General features: G+C 44.5%; 1 protein-coding gene across 1 annotated transcript in view; it reads left to right on the top strand.

The window, feature by feature from the left end:
* The window catches only part of LOC142313037 (uncharacterized), a 241709-nt gene extending 225901 nt beyond the window's left edge, over positions 1-15808 (top strand). Inside the window, exons 15-17 of the mRNA XM_075352023.1 lie at positions 10772-10889; positions 10973-11086; positions 13291-15808. Of these exons, the coding sequence (XP_075208138.1) occupies positions 10772-10889; positions 10973-11086; positions 13291-15239 (2181 nt within the window). The 3' untranslated portion in view covers positions 15240-15808. The remainder of the gene's footprint in view (positions 1-10771; positions 10890-10972; positions 11087-13290) is intronic.
* The last annotated feature ends 1688 nt before the right edge of the window (positions 15809-17496 follow it).

Below are 17496 nucleotides of genomic sequence, written 5' to 3'. Positions count from 1 at the left end.
TGCACTGAAGTGCCCTTATTTGCATATTTAATAAAAGTAGATTTTTCAGCAAACATTAAGGACACATTCAGGTCATTTTCTCCCCTAAACCTGTGTAAATGTTAGTGCAGTGTAATCTGAGATAATTCACTCACCGATCGCTGGTTTCTCATGTGCTGGACTCCATAATGACGTCACACCCACAGCTCGTCTCTGCAGACTTCCCTCTTCTCAGACTTCCATATTCTGCAGCACATCCCGACATGGTGCCCTGAAAAATAACATTGTCATTATAATGTTCCTGAATAAAACAACCACGAATGCTGTGCATCTGAAACAAATAATTGCTCCTCACTGTGCTCCCTGTAAAAAAATATTACTCCACACTGTGCTTCTTAACGTACATTGTCTCCACGCTCTCCTGTCCTATAAAATATTCCCACCACACTGTCCCCACTTATATACTATGACTGCCACACCATCCGCCCTTGTGTACTATGACCGTCACACTGTCCCCTAATAAACTAAAATGCCACACTGTCCCCCCTTATATACTATGACCGCCGTCTTTATAAATTATACCCACTACACCTTCCACAATTATGAACTATGATCTGCACACTGCCTTCACGTCATGCTGCCCCCTCCTCGCAATGTCCCTCTCCATACTGAGCCCTCACACTGCCCCTCTCCATACTGAACCTCCCATGCTTCCCCCATCTCCATAATGAGCTCACAATGCTGCCTGCCCCTTTTCCATAATGAGACCTTCATGTTGCCCCACTCATCATACTGAGACCACCACGCTACCTCATACCTAATGCTGAGAGTCCCCACACACTATCCCACTTTTCATACTGAGTCCCCTATATTAGCCCCTTTAACCCCTGTCTAGAGTCATAGACCCCCTAATCCCAGGTCTATAGCATTAGTCTCCCCCCCTCCCCCTCAATCCCCAGTCTATAGCACAAAGTCCCCCTTCTCCACAATCTGCCTCCTTTTTAAAATGTGGAGCCCATAACTGGATCCCATATTCCAGATGTGTCCTTACAAGTGATTTATAGAGGGGTAACAATACGTTGGGATCACGGGATCTTATCTCTCTTTTTATACACCCTAGAATCCTGTTTGCTTTAGCAGCTGCTGCTTGACATTGAGTGCTGCTGTTCAGCTTATTTGTAATGAGAATACCCAAGTCCTTCTCCTGTTCTGTAGTCCCGAGTTTACTTCCATTTAATGTATACGCAGTTATAGGATTACTCCGTCCTAGGTGCATTACTTTACATTTATCAACATTAAATCTCATTTGCCAAGTATCTGCCCATTCTGACATCTTATCCAGATCTTTTTGTAATATTGTACTATCATGGTCAGTTTTTAATATCCTACATAGTTTGGTGTCATCAGCAAAGACTGACACTTTACTATCAATCCCATCCATAAGGTCATTAATAAAGAGATTTAAAAGAATTGGTCCTAGCACAGATCCCTGCGGCACCCCACTGCTGACTATAGACCATTTATGACTACTCTTTGTTTCCTATCTTTTAGCCAATTCCTTACCCAGTTGCATATAGTTTCCCCTAGTCCCTGTCCCCTCACATGCCTAGTTTGCCCCATTAGTCTGTCACCCCCTACCCTCATGTGCCCAGTCTGCCTCATTAGTCTGTCACTCCGTGCCCTCACATGCCCAGTCTTCCTCATTAGTCTGTCTCCCCATCCCCTCACATGCCCAGTCTGCTCCATTAGTCTGTCACCCCCTCCGCTCACATGCCCAGTTTGCCGCATTAGTCTGTCACTCCCTCCCCCACATAACCAGTCTGCCTCATTAATCTGTCACCCCCTCCCCTCACATGCCCAGTCTGCCTCATTAGTCTGTCACCCCCTCCCCTCACATGCCCAGTTTGCCGCATTAGTCTGTCACCCCCTCACCTCACATGCCCAGTCTGCCCCATTAGTCTGTCACCCCCTCCCCCACATGCCCAGTCTGCTGCATTAGCAACACCAACATCTTCCCTACGAATCTTCAGCTCTGCAAGCCCTTACCTACTCTGGTGCCCGCTGTCCTCCTGTTGCTCCTGTGTAGGCCGCCACCCTCCTTCTGCTCCGGTGTAGGCTGCCCTCCTCCTGCTGCTCTGGTGCCCGCCGCCATCCTACTGCTCCCTTGAGTCTCCTCTCCTGGCTCCGGCGTCGGTCTTCTCCTCCTCGGCATCCTGCTGTAACGTCCGCAGCATTGGACGCATCAGCACAGAGCAGGGAGATGATTGCCACGCGTGCACCTCTGACCCTGGAAGTGCATGCGCTGCAATTTGTTTTCGCGACTTAAAGACACGGATACAAATAAATGGAGGTGCACCTTTTCCCCCATCTCCATCCCTCCGAAAACACAGTAGATTTATTAGACTGTTTGACGGAGGGGTAGAGGATATAATAAAATTTTATTTTTTTTTTCTGCTGCCAAACAGTGCTGCCCCCCGCAGCGCGCTGCCCCAGGTACAGGACCACGGGTGCCTAGTGGCAAATACGACCCTGTGTGTATGTATATGTGTGTGACGCCCTGGGCAAGCCAGGGGTCACAGGTCATAACACCACCACACCCTGCACCCCAGTTAGGAACACCCAAGCTACCAAAATCCTTGTTGCCTTCCTCCAGGGGCTGGTGTTCACACCAGGGGGTGGGCCAGGCGGTTGGCTTCGCCCACCGAGGAGTTCACAGCCCTGGAGGCGGGAAAACCAGGAGTCGAGTGAGGGAAGTGAAGGAGTAAACAGCAGAACAGTTTAGGAGAGTGAAGTGAAGTGGAAGGAAGTAGTAGTAAAGCTAAAGAGAAAAGCTGAAGTGACAGTAGTAAAGCCTGAAGTTGGTCCGGGTGTGTGCCCCGGACAGTGCCAGCAAGGTCAGCAGACGGCGGTCATAGTCCGCAGGGGTGACTGCTTGGAGGTTGCTGAAAGGACCGCGGACGGGTAGTGGCCCGGCGGTCTGGAGCAGTATACGAAGAACAGTCAGCACCAGGGCAGGGGCCTTTCGGATCCCGGCAAGGCTAGGAGTCGCCATAATTTGCCAAATCCGTCAGTGAAGGGGATGTCTGTCTCCAAACAACCAAGTCCCGATTGAAGGCAACAGTCCAACCGTAACGGAGAGACACCGCCACCGCCAGGGCACCAGTTTCTCAGGGCCAGCGCCTGCGGGCAAAGTAGGGCTCCTCCGGCCAATATCCAAGCCGGGGAGCGGGTTACCGGTGGGAACCCATCGCAACCATCATCAACTTAGGTGCAGGACAGAGGGACCGTCACGTACTGGGGAAAGCAAGTGCAGCCGTCCGTGGGAACCGTCTTTCCAGCCGTGTGTTTTACCGAAAACTGTGTCAACGTCTCAGGCTGAGTGAGTACCACAGTGCCGCAAGGCACAGCGCTGCCCCCGCGTCCCTGCGCCCACCAAGCCCTGCATCACCCACCTAATCACTGGGCCCCGGGATCACCAACCCCTTCCCACGGAGGGGCAACACAACAACTGGCTGCTCCATACCATCCTTCCCGGGATCCCCATACAGAGCAGCGGTGGTGTCAGCAAATCACCACAACCGTGTGTGGCGTCACGGACAATAACCAATCCCCACACCCAAAAATCCCCTTTCACTCACGGGCGAGGAGCGTCGCTAGAGTCCCCGGGATCCGGCCCATCGCTCGAGACACTGAGCAGCAGCAGGCCGCAGCAGCCGCGGCAGCCGGACCCGAGCAGTGGGAGAGCGCAGCGTCTCCTCCTCCGCCCGCGACATGTGTGTGTACGTATATGTGTGTGTATGTATATGTGTGTGTGTGTATGTGAATGTGTGTATGTATGTCCGCTAAAGGAATACGCACCGTCGCATTTACAATCACAACAAAATTTTGCACAGCCGCCTCATGTGACCCAGGGAACGACATAGATTATGTTTTGAGGGGAAAATTTAACCCCGCGCTTTACGGTTATTCGACAAAAAACCAAGTCAATGGAGCTGAAAGCTGCAGGTCATTAATAGGAGCTGATTGGTTGCTATAGGGAACAAAGGACATTCTTATTATAAGAAGCTTATGTGTGAGGTAATATGATATCAGTAGAGACCGACACACAGAGACAGACATAGAGATGCACAGCGACTGATGCAGAGACGGAGACACAGAGAAACAAAGATAGACAGACTGAGAAACAGACAGAGACAGACAAACAGAGAGACATAGAGACAGAGGCAGAGAGATAAAGACAGGCAGAGAGACAGTCAGGGCTGTGGAGTCGGTAAGCCAAACCTTCGACTCCGACTCCGACTCCGACTCCTCAAATTCTCTTGCACCGACTCCGACTCCGGCTCCGACTCCGGCTCCGACTCCGACTCCTACATATATTGCTTATAGTTAGGTGAAAAATTTATTGTAGTACATGAATATGTGTATGTGAACATCAGACATTTAATAATTTTTATGATACAATAATCAAGATATTTGGATAGAACATAAAATATATTTATTGGAATACAACTTTAGAACACAAAAAACTGTAATAAATTGTAAATATGTAATACACTATGTAATATACAGTAGATTACATATATATCTTGTGTGTGTGTATATACACTGTATATATATATATATATTATATATATTACATATTTACAATTTATTAGTTTTTTTGTGTTCTAAAGTTGTATTCCAATAAATATTTTATGTTCTATCCAAATATCTTGATTATTGTATCATAAAAACAATTAAATGTCTGATGTTCACATTGTACTACAATAAATTTTTCACTTAAATATAAGCATTATACTAAATGTTGTTATTTAGTAAAATATTCAGCACATTCTGCATTGCACTCCTGTCCCCAATTTATTATATATTTTAGGAGTCGGAGTCGGTGCATTTTATACCGACTCCGACTCCGACTCCACCAAAATGAGCTCCGACTCCGACTCCGACTCCACGACTCCGACTCCGACTCCACAGCCCTGGAGACAGTCAGAGCCAGACAGACAGACAGAGTGGGAGAGACAGAGAGACGCTTAGTTACTATCCTGGGTACTACCGCTAGTTCAGTATAAAGATCTGTGAAAATATTTTTTCTTGTTAGGATTTTCCAGTAAATTTTGCATCTTTTTCCATGATTTTCTCAGCTTTATTTTCATGTTCCTGTCGTCGTCTTTGTTTGCTTTTATGATGAGGTTCAAGTCAGTCTCTTATTCGTCAATTTTTTATTCTGTTTTCTTTTACATGATTTTATCAGCAAAGATAAAAAATGATAACAATGAAATACACTGCAGTGCGGAGGATGGATGTAAATACACTGAAAAGCAGCTGCAAAAATGATAAATATGGCACAAAAATGGGCATCAAAGGGCGTTATGGAAAGGATTAAATGACTCCGCACTGCATTGTACTTTATTATTGTGATTTTTTTTTTATGTTGGCTGTTAAACCTGTAAAAAGAAAAACAGAAAGAAAAATCCAAGTAAGAAACCATCTTCAGCCCCGAATAAGAAACTGGATGAATATGAAACCAACTTCAGCATCGTGTTTTTCTGATGTGATCGGATGATACCAGTGGGAAAATCCAGGAATTAAATATTCGTTTTTACCACATATATACCCTGACCCCCCGCACTGACTGACAACCGCTCAGCATTAGAACCTGCTGTCAGTCTGTGCTGAGAGCGCGGTATACTTAGTGGTGTGGATACATAGGTCTGTGTGGATGACGCATCCTACGTTATCAACACAGAGGCCTCCATTTTGCCCTGCTTAGAGCGGATCAAAGTATTAAAATGGGGATGCGTGGGCGGTCTTTGACCTTTCCTTGTGTCAGCACATTACAGTACTTTGTTCTGTCCTCGGCAGGGCAGGAAAATGTGTGAGTGCGCAGCAGCACAATAGAGGCCTCTGTGTGGATAACGTAGGATGTCATCCATACGTAGCTATGAAGGGGAATGGCGATTGCACAAGATGGAGGAGGCGTGACACCCGAGACCAGCGACGCACATCGGACCAGACCGCCCCCTAGGAGAGTATAATAAAGGTGTTTTTTACGTTATACACAGCGGCCTGGGCTTTTATATACAATATTCTACAATGCTGTATATAAGGACTTACTGATGATGGCTGCAGTTTATAGGTGAAAAACTTGGTGACAGGTTCCCTTTAAAACCCATGAGCAGTCCGAAACCAGTTAAGAATACCTAAACTTTTTTATTTACAGAATTGTATTTCACTCCTAAGCTACAAAAATGATGTGGACACATTTTGTAATTGGGTTAATTTTCACTATTTTGTTGCCTTCACACAAGAAATGGGTGGTAAATTGTGCACGTCAGCGAGTGCAGAGGTCCATCCACCATGTTTTTAGCTCTGTGACTCTTGTATAAGATAGACCCCGCTATGGTCGCACTTGTCTCCGTGATTTGATTTCCGTTCAAGCCCGCTCACTGTGCCGGATGACTACAGTCGAGATGAGCTAACTGTTCCGCAGGACCCTGATGCAGAGGCCAGGTCAGTAGTCTAACGGTGCTGAACAGGAGCCATGTGAACTTTATCTTTTATTCTTAAATTAAACAACAGAAGGAAATCGCACAGGCTCCATATGAATCAATTCTGGACCCCTCTGCTTCTGATAGAAACAAGAATACAGTGGAACCTTGGTTAACGAGAACAATCCGTTCTGGGAGTGTGCTTGTTAACCAAGTTACTCGTTCGGCAAAGCAAGATTTCCCATAGGAAATCATTGCAATGCAGACAATTTGTTCCACAACTTGTTAAAGGTCCCATCCTGGTCCCCTATTGTGTCATTCCACACATGCACAAACACACACAAACACGTACAAACACACACAAACTCACACAAACACACACAAACGCACACGCACATATTATGCTCACCTTACCTTCCGCTCCATTGCCGGTCTCCTGGGACTTGTTGTTCGCTGGTACGGGCTGTGTATCGGGTTACCATAACGACGAGAAAGGAACTTCCGCTGCCAGAGTGCTGACGTCAAAGGCAGGAGTTGCTTGCCTCTGATTGGCCAGCGCGCTGCCTTTGAGTAGCGGTGACAGAGGAAGTTCCTGCTTCGTCGCTATGGTTGCCGATGCACAGCCTATACCGGCGAACTACAGGACCCAGGAGACCGGCGATGGAACTGAAGGTACACACATTATGCTCACCTTACCTTCCGTTCAATCGCTGGCCTCCTGGGTCTTGTAGTTCGCCGCGAGGACGTTGCGATGTACCGGCGGACTACAAGAACCATGAGGCCAGCGGTGGAATGGAAGGTAAGGTGAGCATAATACTGTATGTGTGCGTGTGTGTGTTTGTGTTTGTTTTGTGCGTGCTTGTTTGGGTGGACTGCAAGTGTGGGTTAGAGCGCGGTGGATGTACGGAACCGGAAGTGTGTGCGGTGAGTATTTTGCTCGTACAGCAAAGCTTTCTCGTAAACCGAGTTACAAATTTACAGAAAGCTTTGCTTGTTAAGCGAAATTCTCGTTAACTGGTTTACTCGTTATGCGAGGTTCCACTGTACATCGAATCCTAATTCCATTCATCTGTTCTTAAAGGGAAGGTGTCCAAAAAAAAAATTCAATAACTGAAAAAATTTACAGTATTATTGTTTTAATGTTTTGTTTAAATATTATTATTTGTTTTTAATTGAGCAAAATATGAAAAAAAAAATTAAAAGTTTGATATTTTCCACTCTTAAACACTAGGGGGAGCAGCTGCTGAAATCCTACTATAGAACTAGCTCACATTACAGCTGCAGTAATAGTGGGCAGAATCTGCTCTCCTGTGTGTGATGTCACCCCCACCTCCCAATCTGGGTGTTTCCAAAATGATAAGGGAGGTGAAGTATAGGGACACAGTGCGGAGCCATTTTTCTGGTGACCACAAATGTCTAGAGACATTAACACACAGGATAGGATTAGATACAGTTCAGCAGGCAGTATCACACAGGAGAAGATTAGATACACGGCTCAGCAGACAGTATCACATAGGAGAGGATTAGATACACGGTTCAGCAGACTGTATCACGCAGAAATGTTCTGCATGCATGCATGCCCGCACGCAATGCTCTGCATGCACGCATTGCCGCACTCAATTTTCTACATGCATGCACGCCCGCACACAATGTTCTTCATGCTCGCAATGTTCTGTATGTATGCACGCACGCAATGCTCTGCCACACACGCACACACAATGCTCTGCCACGTGGACACCTGCAATGCTTTATCACACGCACACACACAATGCTCTGCCACACGCACGCCCGCAATGCTCTGCCACACACACACGCACAAACACAATGCTCTGCATGCATGCCCGCAATGCTCTACATGCACGCATGCAATACTCTGCATGCATGCAATGTTCTGTGTGCATGCGCGCCCGCACGCAGTGCTCTGCATGCATGCCATGTTCTGCATGCATGCATGCACGTCCGCACAAAATGTTCTGCATGCATGCCCGCATGCGATGCTCTGCAAGCACGCCCAAACACAATGTTCTGCATGCATGCATGCCCGCACGCAATGCTCTGCATGCACGCCCACTGCGGCTGAGGCAAAGAGCAAAGGGGTAGCGGCTGCGCGGGGGGTGTCATTGGAAACGGTAGCAGCGGCGGGGGAGGGCAGGCGGGGAGAGGGGCGCCGGTACTCACACAGGCTGAACAGGTGACATGGGAAAGTGCAGCACACAGCATACGCTGTGAGCTGCACAAAGATGGCGCCAATCTCCTCCCTCTGCTGTGATCTGGACAGCCCAGGGGGCACGTCCAGGTCACAGCAGTGAGCTGTCCTGTATTAAGTAAAAGGTCGGAGCCCGACCACTGTCCTCTATGCCCTGGGGGTTGCCATAAAGGAGGTGAGTAACTGTCATTATTCACAGCAAATCCAACATTGCAGCCCCCAGTGCTTCAGTAAAACTAGAATTAAATAAAACTAAATAAACAGTGAGTTTAATTTTGTATTAAGAAAAACTTGACTTCATAATCACTATTATTAATACAAATTAAAAAAACGCGACACCTTCCCTTTAACTAAAAAACTGGGAATTTTTTTGTTTTTGCTCTTTCATATTTTCCTACTTTTATTCCGGGAGCAATTGCTTTTATTTTTGTGTCATAATTGCCGTATTGCAGGAAGGATATTAGCTGCACTCTCCTAACCATGCAGTCATTTACGAAAACATAAATTATAGATATATTTGTTTATTTATTTACGGTATTTATTTGTTTGTTTCCCTCCCAAATCATGTACTTAACTGTAAAATATCCCTTTTATTCTGAGGGCTGGCTCATCAGCACCTCACTTTTTGAAAGTGTACTTTTGCCAAAGTATGACGGATTTTTTTTTTTTCTTTCAGATAACTCATAGTTTTTCATTTTACCATAAAATGTGCTGGAAATTAAGTAAAAATTCAAAGTACAGTGAAATGGTGGAAAAAAAATCCACCATTGTTTTTTTTTAGTGTTGTTTTTACTACCTTCATTTTGTGTTGAAAGTGACCGGTCAGCGTGATTCTCCAGGTCAGTGTGATTACAACAATATCAGACTTCCACATTTTATTATTAAGTGGTGGCTATAGATGAGCGAAAGTTCGGCTTTTGCTGATCCAGCTGAACTTTTTTAAAGATCGGTTCTGGGCAGTTCGCGTCTCCTCCCACATACAGCCATAAACACATCACTTCCGGGGGAGAGTGGGCTATTGTTACCCCCAGTGTGAGCAGATCAAACATTGCAAACGGCTCACACCGGGCTGAGCACCGAGTGTACCCGAACACAGCAATGCTCGCGATAGTGGTCTCCATAAGTAAGGCATCCGATCTCTGCACTCTCTTTGAAAAGTCTGAGTTCGTACCGAACACTGAACTTTAGGTTCGCTCATCTCTAGTGGTGAATAAAATCACTTTTGTAAAAAAAAAAAAATCAGTTTGTGTCCCCATTTTCCGACACCGGTAACATTATTCTTTTGCATAGAGTTGAGTGAGGACTTGTTTTTTGATTGATGAGCCAATATTTTCATTGATACCATTCTAGGTGCAATATGGATAATTGATTCCTTTTCATTGTATTTATATTGATTTAAAAATAAGGTGCTGCTTTTATCGGTGGGTTTTACTACTTACATAGCACGTTTCATGTTGAAAAATTTTCCCTACCCAAGTGATATCTTACCTCTCTTATTATCTGCAGTATTTTACATATTGGCTCATCTTTTTCCCTTTCAGGTCCTTATAATATCAGATTCTTTCAGTGGAGCTCTTCTATATAGGAGAATTCTCCCGATTGACTCATAAAAGATGAGTATGGACAGAGACAAGATGGCGGAGAGGATATTACACCTCACCCTAGAGATCCTCTTCCGGCTTACTGGAGAGGTGAGAGATTCTGATGACGTCACATTACATCATTCTACATCATTCTTATCTATGGGAATAACAGATGCACAGAACTGGAGAGGTGAGGACTCTGGAAATGTCTGTAGTGAGATTAATTACTGTCTCTCTCCATGTCCAGGATTACACAGTAGTGAAGAAGACCTCTAGTGAGCGCTGTCAGGCCCCCGTGTCTGAGGGATGGGGAAGACCCCTGAGCCCAATCACGGGGCCTCCACCTCACCCCCCGATACATGAGGACATCAATGACCAGAAGATCCTAGAACTCACCTACAAGATGATTGAGCTGCTGACTGGAGAGGTGACACTGCTGGGAATGCTGGGACATTATACAGTAACGCTATGAAGGGATCGGGGGGTGACGGTGTCATTGTATGTGTCAGGTTCCTATAAGGTGTCAGGACGTCACCGTCTATTTCTCCATGGAGGAGTGGGAGTATTTAGAAGGACACAAAGATCTGTACAAGGACGTCATGATGGAGGTTCCCCAGCCCCTCACATCAGCAAGTAATACACAGGACTAAATACACACGGCCTATAATTATCTGTATGTAAGGAATTAATTCAGTCCCTGTATGTGTCTCCTCCAGTTCTATCCAGTAAGAGGACAACACCAGAGAGATGTCCCCGTCCTCCTCTCCTACAGGACTGCAAACAAGAAGGTCCCGATGTTCCTCAGGATGTGTTTCCTCCAGCCACATCCAGTAAGAGATATCTACTCATGTACTTTCTGCACTAATTTTGTGTTTACATTCTAGGTTTTCTGCTCTGGGTTTTTTTCAGCTGTATTTTCTTTTCTTCTGCTTCTTCTGCTGTTTGTTTCTAGTGTCTTCTCTATGTCGTAATGAAGGCAACTAGACCTGCAGACGGTTCATGAATACCCTGTTTCCCCAAAAATATGTCCTACACCAAAAATAAGCCCTAGCATGCTTTTATGGGATTTTTGGAGAATGCTTCAAATATAAGCCCTACTTCAACAATAAGCCCTAGTTACAGTCAGGGCCAGCGTTGGGAGGAGTCAAATTGCGCAATCTCTCAGGAACTCCACTCTCTTAGGTACCCCATCAGTTGTATTCTAAGGTTGATTGTTTAAGGACTTTTGATGACTGCAAAATAATTTGACATGATGTAACCAAAGATCTCTTAATTACAGGAGTCTAAATGAACTGAACAGAAAACAGGCTGGCATGCAGGACTGGCATTAGGGGAAATGGAGAGCAAACTGAGCAATTTCACATGGCCCCCATTCTTCTAGCGGCCTCAGTGTTCATATGGCTAATATAGGACTGCTTAAGGACCTTTTTGACAATATCTGATCGCATGTTGTAGAGGAGAAAGTATTGTTCGCTCCCCTTCTGTATATGCTGGCTGGACTATTTCATTAATGCCAGCTATAGTTTACCTATACTGGTCTGGTCAGGTGTTGTGATCCAGACTTACAGGTTGTTGTGCATTATTGCTGTGAGCTGTTGTGGTGTTAACCCTTGTTGTCTTTTTGTTGCTGCCTTCCTGCTCTTGCTTTTCGCCTTAGTCTCTCACTGTTTATTTCTGTGAGTTTTCAATGTGTCCCGTCTGTCTTAATCTGTGTTTCCATCATACTCCTGCCCCTTCCTTCCCCGGGGGGATAACAGATTGGATCTGGTCAGGAGAATAATAAGGCATGGGACTCAGACATGTCCATCTTCACGGGTAGTCCAGAGGTTAGGAATAGCTTATGGTGCCCTAGCATGAGGGATTGTATAGGAGCACCCTGTCCCTCATTATCCTGCAGTCACATTGTGACAATCAGATTATTTACTGTAGCACATTCCAGAGAACTGGTGCTAGGAATGGGAGATCCGAAGTAACGAAGATGTAATTCTAAAGCCCCCGTTACACGCAACGACATCGCTAATGAGATGTCGTTGGGGGTCACTGAATTTGTGATGCACATCTGGCCTCGTTAGCGACATCGTTGCGTGTGACACGTACGAGCGACCGCTAACAATCAGAAATATTCACCTAATCGCTGATCGTTGACACGTCGTTCATTTTCTAAATGTCGTTGCTGTTTCAGGATGCAGGTTGTTCATGAGGCAGCACACATCGCTATGTGTGACACCCCAGGAACGCCGAACAACACCATATCTGCGTCCTCCGGCAACGAGGTGAGCGTGACTTTCATGCGGCTGCATTCCGCCCCTCCGCTTCTATTAGACGCCTGCTGTTTTGACGTCACTGTGATGCCGCATGAACCGCCCCCCTTAGAAAAGAGGCTGTTCACCGGCCACAGCGACGTCGCTAGGAAGGTAAGTATATGTAAGGGTATGTGCGCACGTTGCGTACTAGCCCAGCACCGAAAAGGTGCGCTTCAGAGCGCAGCTGAAAAGCTCCGTTCTGAAGCGCATGGTGCCGGCGAGAACGTGCGCTCTGCCTGCAGCTCCTGCCATAGACAGAGCAGGAGCTGCCGGCAAAGCGCACGGAAGAAGTGACATGTCACTTCTTTTTGCGCAGCGCTTCGGCAGTAGCCGAAGCGCTGCGCTCTGAGACGCCACGTGCGCACGGCCCCTGCACAATCTCCATAGACTGTGCAGGGGACGCAGGACGCATGCAGTTACGCTGCGCTGCAAAGCGCAGCGTAACTGCATGAATTTACGCAACGTGCGCACATAGCCTAACGGGTACTAGCGATATTGTGCGCCATGGGCAGCGATTTGCCCATGAAGCACAAACGACGGGGGCGGGTGCTTTCACAAGCGACATCTCTATTGATGTCGCTGCGTGTAATGCCCCCTTTTAGATGTCAAAATTGGACAACATATTCAGAATACATTTTTTTCCTAATTTAATTTCTGATGTTATGGTTTAAAAAAAATAAATGTACTTTCAAGATAATATTATAAAATAATTACATTGTGTTTGTTTTTAGCAGATGACTGTATTGGGAGTTCAGATGGAAATCTAATATCTTCAGAATTTATAAAAGATGATGAAAGTATCACACATGATACATATGAAGAGCATTCTGTTGTCCAAGATATACATCCAGTTCTTCCTTCTTGGAAAGCTTTAACATCTGATCTTTTCAAACAAGTCCAAAATTCCGATTTATCACAGAATTGTAAGCAAAATAAAAGTTACAGAAGGGATGTAGAACATGAAGCTGCTCCTACAAGGGAGAAACCATTTTCATGCTCAGAATATGGGAAATGTTTTATTCATGAATCAAATCTTATTGAACACCAAAACACTGACACAGAGACGGAATATTCATGTTCTGGATGTGGGACATGTTTTCCTCAGAAATCACATCTTAATATCCATGAAAAGACTCACACTGGGGAGAAGCCATTTTCATGCCCAGAATGTGGAAAATATTTTACTTGGAAAATAACCCTTACTAACCATCAAAAAAATCACACAGGGAAGAATCCATTTTCATGTACAGAGTGTGGGAAATGTTTTATTCAAAAATCAGACTTTGTTAGACATCAGAAAATTCACACAGGGGAGAATCCATTTTCATGTTCAGAGTGTGGGAAATGTTTTATTCAAAAATCAGACCTTGTTAGACATCAGAAAACTCACACAGGGGAGAAGCCATTTTCATGTTCAGAATGTGGGAAATGTTTTATTCGGAAATCAGAACTTGTAGAGCATCAAAGATCTCACACAGGGGAGAAGCCATTTTCATGTTCAGAGTGTGGGAAATGTTTTATTCGGAAATCAGATCTTGTTTGGCATCAAAGATCTCACACAGGGGAGAAGCCATTTTCATGTTCAGAATGTGCAAAATGTTTTATTCGGAAATCAGAACTTGTTGAGCATCAAAGAACTCACACAGGGGAGAAGCCATTTTTATGTTCAGAGTGTGGAAAATGTTTTATTCGGAAATCAGTTCTTGTTTGGCATCAAAGATCTCACACAGGGGAGAAGCCATTTTCATGTTCAGAATGTGGGAAATGTTTTACTCAGAGATCACATCTTGTTAGACATCAGACAAATCACACAGGGGTGAAGCCATTTTCATGTTCAGAGTGTGGGAAATGTTTTAATTGGAAATCAGAATTTGTTGTGCATCAAAGATGTCACACAGGGGAGAAACCATTTTCATGTTCAGAGTGTGGGAAATGTTTTATTCGGAAATCAGAATTTGTTTGGCATCAAAGATCTCACACAGGGGAAAAGCCATTTTCATGTTCAGAGTGTGGGAAATGTTTTATTCGGAAATCAGAACTTGTTGGGCATCAAAGATCTCACACAGGGGAGAAGCCATTTTTATGTTCAGATTGTGGAAAATGTTTTATTCAGAAATCAGACCTTGTTAGACATCAGAAAATTCACACAGGGGAGAAGCCATTTTCATGTTCAGAGTGTGGGAAAGGTTTTATTCGGAAATCAGAACTTGTTGAGCATCAAAGGTCTCACACAGGGGAAAAACCATTTTCATGTTTAGAGTGTGGGAAAGGTTTTATTCGGAAATCAGATCTTGTTGAGCATCAAAGAATTCATACAGGGGAGAAGCCATTTTTATGTTCAGAATGTGGGAAATCTTTTATTCAACAATCACATCTTGTTTCGCATCAGAAAAATCACACGGAGGAGAAGCCATTTTCATGTTCACAGTGTGGGAAATGTTTTAAATGGAAATCAGCTCTTGTTGTGCATCAAAGATCTCATACAGGCGAGAAGCCATTTTCATGCCTGGAATGTGGTAAATGTTTTACTAGGAAATCAAATCTTGCTGACCATGAGAAGTTGCACACAGGGAATAAACCATTTTTATGTTCTGAATGTGGAAAATGTTATTCTCAGAAATCAGATCTTGTTAAACATCTAAAGAAGCTGCACAGGGAAGGAACCTTTTTGATGTTGTGAATATTTGAAATGTTTAACTGGTAAATCAAGTCTTGTCGACCATGAGAAAACCCACACAGTAGAGGAGGCATTCTTGCATTCGGAATTTGGCAAATGTTTTATCATTATTCAGGTCCTGTTGTCAGATGAGTCACATGGGAGAAGGCATCATGATGTTCTGTGTGGTAAAGGGTTTTATCCAAAAATCAATTGCTCTTAGTAAGAATTGGTCAGGGAAAGTACCATTTTCTTTATAAACTTACTGTATTATTATGACCATAAAACACACCTAGGTTTTATAAGAGGAAAATAGGAAAAAAATTGAAGCAAAAAATGTAGTCATGATGCACTGTTCTGGGGAGAAATCTGCTGCTGACACTGTTATGTGGGTAATATCCCCCAATTCTGTACTAATGTGCCCCATCCTGGGCCCCTTCCAGTTATTTGTGTCCTTCATCCTGGTGTACAGTTAGGTCCAGAAATATTTGGACAGTGACACAAGTTTTGTTATTTTAGCGGTTTACAAAAACATGTTCAGAAATACAATTATATATATAATATGGGCTGAAAGTGCACACTCCCAGCTGCAATATGAGAGTTTTCACATCCAAATCGGAGAAAGGGTTTAGGAATCATAGCTCTGTAATGCATAGCCTCCTCTTTTTCAAGGGACCAAAAGTAATTGGACAAGGGACTCTAAGGGCTGCAATTAACTCTGAAGGCGTCTCCCTCGTTAACTTGTAATCAATGAAGTAGTTAAAAGGTCTGGGGTTGATTACAGGTGTGTGGTTTTGCATTTGGAAGCTGTTGCTGTGACCAGACAATATGCGGTCTAAGGAACTCTCAATTGAGGTGAAGCAGAACATCCTGAGGCTGAAAAAAAAGAAAAAATCCATCAGAGAGATAGCAGACATGCTTGGAGTAGCAAAATCAACAGTCCGGTACATTCTGAGAAAAAAGGAATTGACTGGTGAGCTTGGGAACTCAAAAAGGCCTGGGCGTCCACGGATGACAACAGTGGTGGATGATCGCCGCATACTTTCTTTGGTGAAGAAGAACCCGTTCACAACATCAACTGAAGTCCAGAACACTCTCAGTGAAGTAGGTGTATCTGTCTCTAAGTCAACAGTAAAGAGGAGACTCCATGAAAGTAAATACAAAGGGTTCACATCTAGATGCAAACCATTCATCAATTCCAAAAATAGACAGGCCAGAGTTAAATTTGCTGAAAAACACCTCATGAAGCCAGCTCAGTTCTGGAAAAGTATTCTATGGACAGATGAGACAAAGATCAACCTGTACCAGAATGATGGGAAGAAAAAAGTTTGGAGAAGAAAGGGAACGGCACATGATCCAAGGCACACCACATCCTCTGTAAAACATGGTGGAGGCAACGTGATGGCATGGGCATGCATGGCTTTCATTGGCACTGGGTCACTTGTGTTTATTGATGACATAACAGCAGACAAGAGTAGCCGGATGAATTCTGAAGTGTCCCGGGATATACTTTCAGCCCAGATTCAGCCAAATGCCGCAAAGTTGATCGGACGGCGCTTCATAGTACAGATGGACAATGACCCCAAACATACAGCCAAAGCTACCCAGGAGTTCATGAGTGCAAAAAAGTGGAACATTCTGCAATGGCCAAGTCAATCACCAGATCTTAACCCAATTGAGCATGCATTTCACTTGCTCAAATCCAGACTTAAGACGGAAAGACCCACAAACAAGCAAGACCTGAAGGCTGCGGCTGTAAAGGCCTGGCAAAGCATTAAGAAGGAGGAAACCCAGCGTTTGGTGATATCCATGGGTTCCAGACTTAAGGCAGTGATTGTCTCCAAAGGATTCGCAACAAAATATTGAAATTAAAAATATTTTGTTTGGGTTTGGTTTATTTGTCCAATTACTTTTGACCTCCTAAAATGTGGAGTGTTTGTAAAGAAATGTGTACAATTCCTACAATTTCTATCAGATATTTTTGTTCAAACCTTCAAATTAAACGTTACAATCTGCACTTGAATTCTGTTGTAGAGGTTTCATTTCAAATCCAATGTGGTGGCATGCAGAGCCCAACTCGCGAAAATTGTGTCACTGTCCAAATATTTCTGGACCTAACTGTATATGTCCTTTATACTGGTATATATGTTCCCCATCTTTGTCCCATCGTGGTATATATAGCTCGCATCCTGGTATATATAGCACTCATCCTTGGCTCATCCTGGTATATATGGCCCTCATCCTGATACACATGATTCTCATCCTGGTATATATGGCAATC

This window comes from Anomaloglossus baeobatrachus, chromosome 5, assembly GCF_048569485.1.
Source record: "Anomaloglossus baeobatrachus isolate aAnoBae1 chromosome 5, aAnoBae1.hap1, whole genome shotgun sequence".
Classification (NCBI taxonomy): Eukaryota; Metazoa; Chordata; class Amphibia; order Anura; family Aromobatidae; genus Anomaloglossus; species Anomaloglossus baeobatrachus.
The sequence above is the reverse complement of the archived record's forward strand: the minus strand, read 5'-3'. Positions and strand labels throughout refer to the sequence as shown.